Source organism: Dicentrarchus labrax, unplaced genomic scaffold (genome assembly GCF_905237075.1).
Source record: "Dicentrarchus labrax unplaced genomic scaffold, dlabrax2021, whole genome shotgun sequence".
Lineage (NCBI taxonomy): Eukaryota > Metazoa > Chordata > Actinopteri > Moronidae > Dicentrarchus > Dicentrarchus labrax.
In genome coordinates this window covers 17,846,302-17,856,716 of record NW_026136705.1, presented here as the reverse complement: position 1 = coordinate 17,856,716, position 10,415 = coordinate 17,846,302, and the positions used below count along the sequence as shown (strand labels likewise).

The 10,415-nt window shown below is 41.8% G+C and overlaps 1 protein-coding gene across 2 annotated transcripts in view; it reads right to left on the bottom strand.

Annotated features, from left to right (window-relative positions):
* mtus2a (microtubule associated tumor suppressor candidate 2a) overlaps positions 1 to 10,415 on the bottom strand; it is a 45,712-nt gene that overhangs the window by 3,839 nt on the left and 31,458 nt on the right. Inside the window, exons 5-15 of one of the 2 annotated variants that reach the window (XM_051400783.1) lie at positions 9,472 to 9,636; positions 5,546 to 5,644; positions 2,798 to 2,985; positions 2,575 to 2,700; positions 1,819 to 1,885; positions 1,178 to 1,392; positions 979 to 1,084; positions 802 to 875; positions 609 to 707; positions 295 to 414; positions 53 to 153 (exon numbers count right to left, since the gene is read on the bottom strand). In XM_051400783.1, the coding sequence (XP_051256743.1) occupies positions 53 to 153; positions 295 to 414; positions 609 to 707; positions 802 to 875; positions 979 to 1,084; positions 1,178 to 1,392; positions 1,819 to 1,885; positions 2,575 to 2,700; positions 2,798 to 2,985; positions 5,546 to 5,644; positions 9,472 to 9,636 (1,360 nt within the window). The remainder of the gene's footprint in view (positions 1 to 52; positions 154 to 294; positions 415 to 608; positions 708 to 801; positions 876 to 978; positions 1,085 to 1,177; positions 1,393 to 1,818; positions 1,886 to 2,574; positions 2,701 to 2,797; positions 2,986 to 5,545; positions 5,645 to 9,471; positions 9,637 to 10,415) is intronic. The other variant, XM_051400784.1, reaches the window with a different exon arrangement.

The following is a 10,415-nucleotide window of genomic DNA, read 5'->3' as shown; positions in this document are numbered from 1 at the left end:
GTGTCCACAGTGAGGAAAAAGATGGTGATGATCGTGACTGAATGTGTCTTACCTGGACAGGGTGAGGTTCATTTGAATACGAGCCTTCAGATCTTCATTCTGCTGCTGCAGCACCTGGACCTTCTCCTCAAGGAACACGTTCTTTTGAGCCTGCTCAAAAGTAGAATACAACCACAGCGCAATATTTCATTCACCGTACATGACCATCATGTGTATCCAGACCACTGTGTGTGTGTGTGTGTGTGTGTGTGTGTGTGGTGCTTGAGCTGAGGTGATTAGCTTATTTGAGCCTACCACTTTCTCTAGATCAGAGATCTTCTTCTCTTGCTGGTGTATCTGCTGGTTCTTCATTTCCACAACCTCCTTCAAGCTCTTCAGATCTTGCTCAATGTGCTGGTATGGAGCCAAAGCATCCTGTTACACATGTGCGCACATTCACATGCAAAAAGACAAGAACAAGCGAAAAGACAGATAGAGAGCGATGATGATGGGGTTTAGAAAGATTTGATTCAATATTTACTGTTTATTATTAATACGTTTGGGTATCTACAATATTTCCAGTGACTCATTGTTATTATTTGCTGGAGAGTATCAGTAGGCAAACTCACAACTATCTGTTCATCTGTACTCCTCCTCAAAGCCTCCTCAAAGCGTTTGGCTTTGTCCCTCAGACTCTGGTTTTGAAATGTGAGAGTATCCACTTGATCCTGCACAAGCATCCAAACACATTAACATACAATGCATCAGTAAATGTTTCTGTGAATCAACAAAAAAAAGGATCTTTTTTAAATGGAATCATACCTGTAGAGAAAGCCTGAGTTTCTCAAAATCCTCCTCCAGAAGGATCTTCTGTTGCTCATGAGCTTTCCTTAAGTCTACACACAGATTCAGAAGCACAAAAGAGAGATGATGTTGTTTCAAGCAGTGGTGGTGTTATATTGTCATATTGTGTTTTTTAAATGAGGTCTAAAATCATACCTCTCATGGTACGGGCATGCTCCTCATGCAATGTTGCCATGGTGATGTTATGCATGTCTCTGAGCTCCTGAATGGCTGCCTGGTGGTTGACTGTCATCTCCTCCACCTAACACACCCACACACACAAACACACACACACTGATCAGATTTCATGTTAACAATCATCGTAGCAAACATAAAACAGACGCCTGGCTCTCACCTGTTCCTGTTGCTGAGTCCTCAGCTCCTCCATCTCTGACAGATGCTCCGCCTTCAGGTGCTCTGCCTCCGCTGAGTGACACTTCCTAAGCCCCTCCTCCACAGCAGCCAGCTCTGCCTCCTGCTGCCGCTGCAGCTCCTGCAGCTCACGTTCAAACGCCACCTCCAGCGCTGTCTTTTCCCGGTGGAGTCTCTCCCATCGTGCTGAGTTGGATGCTGTGGATGAAGTATAGTTGTTATCTTATTAGAGAGTGCAGAATATTCAAAGTTTTACTGTGAATTTATGACCATAGAAAAGGGTTAATTCACTATAATATATAATTATAGTAAACAATAAACAAAGCAGAATGATAGGGTGCTCCATCAACCTTTCAAACTCAGAAGACATTTTGACATATCACAGGTAGATTTTCACAGATGTGAATAATAAAATACTGATGCCTGAATTTCATTTAGCAGCTTCAGTTTCAGGGTCATTTTGCATACTGGCTCATTGACACGCTGCCACAACATACTGGGACACTTGAATATAACCATTGATAATGTCACTGGTAACACTTTGCTTTTCCTACTATGGGTAGTCAAAATGTCTGTTGTGAAAAATACCTTTTTGGTCAAATTTTGTTACTCATCTTTACTCACCCATTTCCTCTCTGATCTTTTGGATTTCCAAGGACAATGTCCTTTGATTCTCCTCTGTAGTTTTATTCTGAAATTTAGGAAATAAACAACATTTTCAGATTCAAATCACACACATGCTTGAACCATATTGTAGCTGTTGTGTTTACTGATGCCAGCAGAGGGAGCTCAAACCTACTCAAATAGGCCCACACTTTAACTGTTCCTGTCTTCTGCTGTATATCAGCACTGTGGACCAGTGACTGCAGCACCCAGTGACCATAAAGAAGTCAGACAGTCTCTCAACAACCTGACAGCAGTATTACAGCTATAGCACCTTGGAGGCTAAATCATTCCATCAGACACACAGACAGCAGGATGAAACCAGCTCAATGGCACACTGAACTCTGCAGGACCCTTCCCACAGTCGCAATCACTCTTCCTCATCGCGCTGTTCATGGACCATGCTGTGAATCTCACCTCATGGTGTTGAATATTGTATGTGTTCTTGATTTCACGTGTGTGAGCATGTGGTTTTCTCAACCCTGGCTCGGAGTGAATTAAAGGTTGAGGCATCGTGTTTATCTACACAAGAGCATAGATTAACCTTTAGACCATCTCAAGTTATTCAGATGTGGGATTGTGGGGGATATAGACATGATGATGAAAATGATAACACTAAAGCTCTGTATAAGCCTGTCCTGTAATGCAAGACAGAATTATTATGGGGTAAGACTATTAATATTATTATTGTATGGATTGTATATTCAAGCGGGCTACCTTGAGGCAGTAATGCTGAGTAGTGATAATGAAGGCTTCCAGACCCAAGGAAGTCTTCCTCAGTTCATCTCTTAGGGCTTTCAGCTGCCTCTCTTGCTGCTCACATCGTCCCTGCAGCCTCTGAACCTAAGTGACAAAAGAATGAAATAGAATTGAAAAAAAACCCCAAACAATAGAATAATGCAGACCCAAAGTGGTGCTACAGATTTTCCCAAAAACTCACCTCCTCCCTTTGCTCTTCTTTTTCTGTTTCCTCTGCTTTCCTTTCTCTGTCTTTCTGTTGAGACTCCTCTTTCTCTCTCTGCAGGCTCTCCTGCTGTTCCTGCTGCAGCCTCAGGGGGGCCACACGGCGAGGGGACCCCGGGGGAGCTGACCCTCGCACTGCTGCTGCGGGCCGCTGCCCACTCTGGACTGCAGGGAGGGAAAAAAAAACAAATATAGAAAATTAATTGAAATTACTTTGCATGAGCATGTGTTCTTTCTGAAAACGACTATAAATACATATAATATAGAAAAATATTGAAATTATATATACAGTATCTTCAATATGGCATTAAGGAGTCATGTACTAATCTTAAATCTAACCAGGACATATCTGTCTATAATATTGGAATTGATGAGTATTAAATCAGAGGAGATTTGACCTGACCTATTGCTAATGACTGTGTTCACATGATAAATGATAGTAAGTTAATTGAATCTTTTCTACAGAGGAAGCCTTGGGGTAATTCCCAGTCTGGTGTTCCTCATGATGGACCGTCTAATCTTATGATGAAAGTGATCAGTATCAAGACATGATTGAGCTGCAACATGCAATAACATAAGTACACTGTTACATTATATTTATATGAGTATATTATTTGTTGTACTTGTATTGTAAGGTAAAGGCTCTATTAATGATAAAGGCAATTTAAAGGCCAGACGAACATGTGACAGCCATTTTCCGGCTGGGGGGGGGGGCACAACCATTAAGCACTTGACATACAGGCAGTCATATTAGCCTCTGTGTGAGTCACCTTGTGATGTCACATACAAGCCTGTGGAGACACACAGCATCAGAACAGAGCATTACTCAGATAAATTCTTTTAAATTCTTTTAAATTCTTTTAAAATGTACATTCTGTGTGTTCACACACACTTAATGTGTACACACACACGAACACACACACAAAATCACTGCAGCTCCACATTACCTGCCTCAACCATATCATTCAGGCCTACTGAAGCGTGAGGAGTGGTCTCCATGACAACGTGTGGCTGGGCTTGGGGTGCAGGGTCCCAGGTAATGAGTGAAAGATCGGTTAGAGGGAGGTGGGGGAATAAAATAAGGGGAGCACTCTGGGCCACGGGTAAAGGAGAGAAGAGAGTGGAAGGACAAAGAATTCAGTAAGAGAGGGGTAACTGAAGGCGTTGAATGATTGTTATGGTGATAGATGTTTAAGGCCAATTTAGAGAAAATATATACTTGCCAGTGTATGTGTGCAAATAAAACCTGAAATCGGGGAATGTAAGAGCTAAACATAAACATATTTTTAAAAAATAGGGAGCTGTATATTCATGGCATCTAATAATCCGGGCCTTTCTTCTAAAAATGTGAAAACTGCACATATCAGCAAATGTTTCAATATTACATCTTCATCAGTGTCTTTACCTTGAAGGCACATTAGGATTCCCCGTCTTTGAAGACGACTAGAAGTCTTATGTAAATTATGTCTTTTGCACGCACACGCGCACACACAAACACACACACACATACACACACACACACACACACACATACTTCTGTAGGCTCTACCTGAAAGGTTAGGGAGAGTTGAATGAATACCAAATGAGTTTATGTGACTGAGTGTGAAGGCAGCATGCAGATGATAGCAGTGGGGTTTATGGAGGAGGAATAATAATGTGAAAAACAATGAGAGAAGGTAATGGCAGACCGTGTGGGATGCAGAGACTAGTGTGTGTGTGTGTGTGTGTGTGTGTGTGTGTGTGTCTGTTCTTGCTAGGGTGTGGTTAAAGGTGGTGAGGCTGGGTTATTTATTTCATTTCCATTTGACATTTTTATGGCACAGTCCAGAAGATTTTCAGGAGGAGCAACAAACTGATAATATCTGTAAACAACAGAAAAGCTAAAATGCTGAGAATCAGAGAGAATGAAAAGGAAATGTTCTTATTTTGCGACTGTGTGGGAGGAGGCAAGGTCCAGCAAAAGATGCAGTAAAGAGAAGGATGAACAATATCAGCAGCATTTTTACTGAAAAATAGTCAAGTGAGCACAGAGAGAGGTGTAGCCTGAGGAGATATGTGTCAACTCTGCAAGGAAAGATGAGGCCTTCTGCAATCCTGTAGGAAACATGTTGTACCTCTGCAGAGCCAAGAGAAAGAAATGCCCAGACTGTATGGATTGAATCACAACATAGAAGAAAGCACCTTGAGTCTCTCTTTGAAGCAGTGTATGACCAGCCCTCGATATTTGAAATGGATGCAAGCTGCTTCTTTCGATGAGTGGATTACAGAAGAGGTCATAAATATGAGGACTATTTCTGGAAAAGGTTTGGGAAGGTGACATTAATGGTGACACCATTCTATTCAGTAGAATTCAGTGTCTAGACTGCAGCCATAATTTATGTCATTAATTGCACCTGTGATTTTCCTGCTATGACAAGTCAAAATGTCTGCAGTGAAAAGGCCTATTGTGCATGCTTTTAATGAGTCAAATATCCGCTGTGAAAATCAAAAATCGCTGCTTTTACAGAAGACAGTTCAGGGTATTTGTGCAGGATGGCTCACTCACATATAGAGACAGTTAGTTAGAATGGGGTCTTAATTAATGTTATTAGTCACACAAGTCAAAATGTCTGCTGTGAAAAAGTTGAAAAGAACTTTGCATTGTCATTGGGTGCAGGAGGTTAAAGACGGCTGTCGGTAACTTTGCGTATGTGCATTTTGTATGCTGTGTTTTTGTAAGACTCACCTGGGGACTGAGGTTTGGGAGGAACCACCGCCAGCCTCTTTGGGGAGGACGGGAGAGAACGTGTGACCTCTGAACTCCGCTGAAACTCCTTCCTGCCAACTGTCAATCAACAAGGAGAAACCGATCAGTGAAGTGTTATTTTGCTTACTTTGAACAAAAAAACACACAATGACATTCAGATAATAGATGACAAAGCAGTAATATGCTGAAAAGCTACCTGAAGTATTACGTCAATCAGACTTCACACACCCACACACACACACACACACACACACACACACAGGCATCAAACCAACCATCCTTCAATGTTGACTCCTCTGTCTCTCCCTCCCCTTTTGCTTTTTTCCATTTCTTTGCTGATTTTTCTCCTCTCCTAACTTTTTTCAATCTTGCTGTTACCCTCCTGCTTTCATCTTCCACCCACCTCCCACTGCGCAGTATAACTATGTCCCATGGGACTCTGGGTCAAAGTGAAGCAGAGCATACTGGGAGAGATGTGCCCATCACTTCCCCGCTCTCGGTGACATTACACACTTTTGCAGCCAAGACAGACAGCAATCAGGAACTCTTGTCGTGTAGTGTGTGAGGTTAATGTGGGAGCAAGGAAAGCAGCTGGAATTGAAACAGTGAATGTGAGATGCTTCATCCAGGGAGCTCAGAATGGTTAAAGTGGGGAGGTGGTAAAAAAAACAGATGATAGTGAATAAGAAAGTAGGTTTCAGGAGGTTAGCAGGGAATTTATTGTGAAGCAGAGAGGAGAGAAGGAGAGAGGCCTTGAAAAGAAACTAATTAGACCTGTAATGGGAGGGAAGCCTCTGATCCTGAACAAATCCCCCAAATAACCCTGGAGAGATACTTCAGGTCTGCAGAGACAATGTGTGTGTGTGTGTGTATGTGTGTGTGTGTGTGTGTGTGTGTGTGTGTGTGTGTGTGTGTGTGTGTGTGTGTGTGTGTGTGTGTGTGTGTATGGTTGTGGTCATGCAAACGTGGCTCTCAGTGTGCCTCATTAACGCCAAGTGAACCCCAGACTCACACAAACACGTACACAAACACACACAGCTGCTGTGCCACTGTACTTTTACTAAAACCAGTGTTACTGCCATGAACTTGAATTTACAGTAACAATTTCATAAATATTCTTAACAGGGGTTAGGTGAGAACATCAATATAAATGTTCTCTCTGTGTTCAATACAGAGGTAGCTGGAAGCAAGAGTAGAATAAAGCATGCATAAAGATTTGCTATTTTACAGCTGAGGCTGAATGCCAAGTACACAATTTGGTGGTAATTCATCTAACAGTTGTAAAGACATGTCACCCAAGAGTAGTAGGCTGACCGACCAACGGAGAGACCAACACTGCCAGAGCACGTTTAATCCCTGTATTCAAAGACTCTCAATTTGAGAGTGATAGTAAGTTCAAATAATATTTTTTTTTAATTTTGAGGCCACTTCTTGAGTTTATATTTGGATCATGGATTGTGCTTTTAAAGGGACATTGTGTAGTGTTTTAAGTATTTTATTAGCTAAAATCAATGTCTTCATTCATAAATGTGTCCTCATTGGTGTAAAATTACCTCTGCCAATGATCTGACTTATCCTCGTAAGCGAAGAATTTCTTATCTGTATATACATTGGACGGGCAAGTCCATGGAGGCTTCCATGTCGTTCCGCCATTTTGAAAAACTATAATCGCCGAGAGGGACATAATGCACTAGCCTACCTGTCTAGCTAATCCACAACATGTTTTCGTTCAGAGCCAGCGTCACGTGACTGAAACCAGCTATAACGGAGAAGGAGATCAGTGAGAGGCGCTTGTCACTGCCCTGGCACATTTGAAAGTCTGCACTGCACTTTAGTTAATAATGGAGGATCATACTTGTGTCGAGCCACAGGAGAAGGAATCCTCAACGCCAAAAAAGCGAAAAAGGGATTTGAAAACGCAAGGCAGTAGAGAGCACTATTCGCTTGAATGCAAAATACAATTTCACTGCTAGATGGGAGAAATTCCTGCACAATGTCCCTTTAAGGCAGTGGTTCTCAACCTGGGGGTCAGGTTCCTCATTGGGGGTCCCCAAAGCTTGAAAAGTATACACAGCAGGCCTATATCTTAAATCGTAAATTGTCTGATAGAACAGTGATAGAACAATGATCAAGCGTCAAAAACAAGAAAGCTGAATTTGTCAAGAAAGGAGCCTAGTAAGTATGTGTGATTGTTAAAAATTATAAAAGATAATACAGACAGAGAATTGCTCCCTAAACAGAAAATAAAATGCTCGAAATGTATGCAAATTTCTCCTATACACGAACATCTTGCAGTTACTGAGTTCTCTATTTAGGTTAATTGTACAGTTTTTAATACAATATGGGATATCCATAAAGTATGTCACCTACGCAGGGGTCACTGGTTTACTAAATTATAGGAAAGGGGCCCCTTAAGGAAAAAGCTGCAGAAGCACCGTTTTAAGCTAAACTATCCTACATTTTATGTGAAAAGGCTAACGCAATCACAGATTTTTTCTTTTTATCTGGCAAGCACATAAACGTTGTGGATTCCAGAATTAATTTCTCATGAAATGAAAAAGTTGTTATGATTGTGTAACTATCAGGAATGTCAGCATGTTTGCATTGTCATTGAATCTGAGCATTATGCCCAAAGGTTTCTGTCTGAAACTTTCAGGGGCTGGTAAGATGTGTGTGTGTGTGTGTGTGTGTGTGTGTGCGTGCGTGTGAGTGTGTGTGAGTGTGTGTCTAACAAAATGTGTGAGTACTGTATTGAGACAGACAAAACTTGAATACACTACACAGATAAAAAGTGGTGTCTGTGTATGACTTGCAGGTTGACAGGGACCCCTCAGGAACTTCTTCATCAATAATTTACAGCACATTTAAAATCAGCTCAGGGCAACAGAAACACAGGGTGAGAGACACACAGCCACTACACTGTCTGCATACAAACCCTGGCTGTGGGGGAAAAAAACTGTAGGCAACGATACAACAGTTCATGTCTACATTGTTTTGCTGTCTAAAATGCCTTTTGCCCAGATATGTTGTGTGTGTGTTTTTAGATATTCGGGTTACACAGCAAAGATGGATCAGCCACTGTAAAAGTTTAAAGACATTCAGTAAGTGTGAGTGAGAGAAGTGTGATACTACAGGGCTTCTGGTGTTAATTTCTACGTGTGAAAAACACAACGGTGTGTGAAAAGTATCGCTGCCGGTGCGCTTCCTTGCTTCTGAACAGACTGTATCGGCACAGTCAACCAGGACAGGTTCATAAAAATTTATTAACGGTAGACTGTGAAGAACATGCTAAATGTGTGGTGTTTGTGTTTTATGGTACATTAAGGGGGTGAAAGGGTATTTTAAGCCCTTTGATTGCGGTATTTTAACATGAACAGAAGTACACTGGAATAAATGGTTGAAACGAACGCTTCAAAGGCAGGTCCACTCTTGGATATCCCTAACACAGCCTAATACATTATGTGAATGATTTTGTAATTAGAAGTGAGGTGGCCAAGTGTTACTTTATTGGCTTCAGGCATTTCCCAAAATGTCTCTCAACAACCCTTGAAGGAGGTGGTTGTGCTTAGATAGTTCCTACACTGTATATGGAGGCAGGGGAAATCCTTTTAAATAAAAGTTTAGAGTTTGACAGCATTGAATTATTCCAAGGAGAAGACTGTGTGACTCTTATACCACTGATGTCTTGCTATATAAATATTTAACATTTGTGCGAAGTATATAGAACATAAGCTCTTGCTCTATGATTCCCAAGTACTGACTATAAAGCCTGTTCTTTACTGACATTTAGCTGAATATTCCTCTGCTTTTAAACCACCTGATACTGTCAGGTTTTTTTTGTATCTCTGTCTATTAAGTTGAAGCAAAAATCATGCTCCTGTTCTCCTACTAAAACCTCGACTGACCTCCAGGGGAGCTTCTTGGCTGGGCAGGCAGGTAGCGCCGGGGCAGGGCTGGGGTAGAGGGGGGCTGGAGGCTGTTGCTGCGACATGGTGCCCCTCTCTGGTGATCTGTTGATGGAGGGCCGGTGGTCACTCTGTGAAGAGGAGGGTCCTCGCTCACGCTCAGACCTGGAATGCACAGAATTAGATTTTGATTATATGACATATACTTTTATATCTCTTCTGAGTTCTCTGTCTGATTTTTCTATTATCTCAAGTGCCTTCTTTTCTTCCTTTTTCCAATCACATACAGTCCTTTCTACAATCCAACAGGGCTGTGTTATGTCTGAATTTGAAATGGTTTGTAACCTCTGGGTCTTATGCTGCTGCTCTCAATCATTCTTTTGTTAACCTGGAAACTTATCTTGCACACCCACACACACACACACACACACACACACACACACACACACACACACATGTTTGCACAGGGACACTTCAGCATTTCCACATGAGCACATACACACAGGAAAACTCACACATAAGCACCCTGATTATTGCCTATACAGTGCAGCTATAATCTATCAAATGACTAGTGAGTAGTACACACTTGCAAGCACACACTCTCACACACTGCGTATATCCTGCTCATCTCCTCATCCCCGATCAATAATGACACAACAGATTGCCTGCACTTGTCCACCTTCTTCATGTGACAAGCGGGGATAAACAGTTTAATGTAAAGCTGCCCGTAAGAAGCATTGAGATGATGATTAAGCCATGCAGCACGACTTTCCTCCCTCCGCATCCGCAGAGATCAGTGTGCTTGGCAAAACGTGACGGCAAAAAATAAACAAACTAACAAGCAGTTGCTGTGAACATTTAGATATCAAGAGTTTCTTTTGCTCTGCGTTGTTTTATGTTGGAGCAAAGTCCCTCAGGCGCTCGGGATTAGAATAGTACACTGC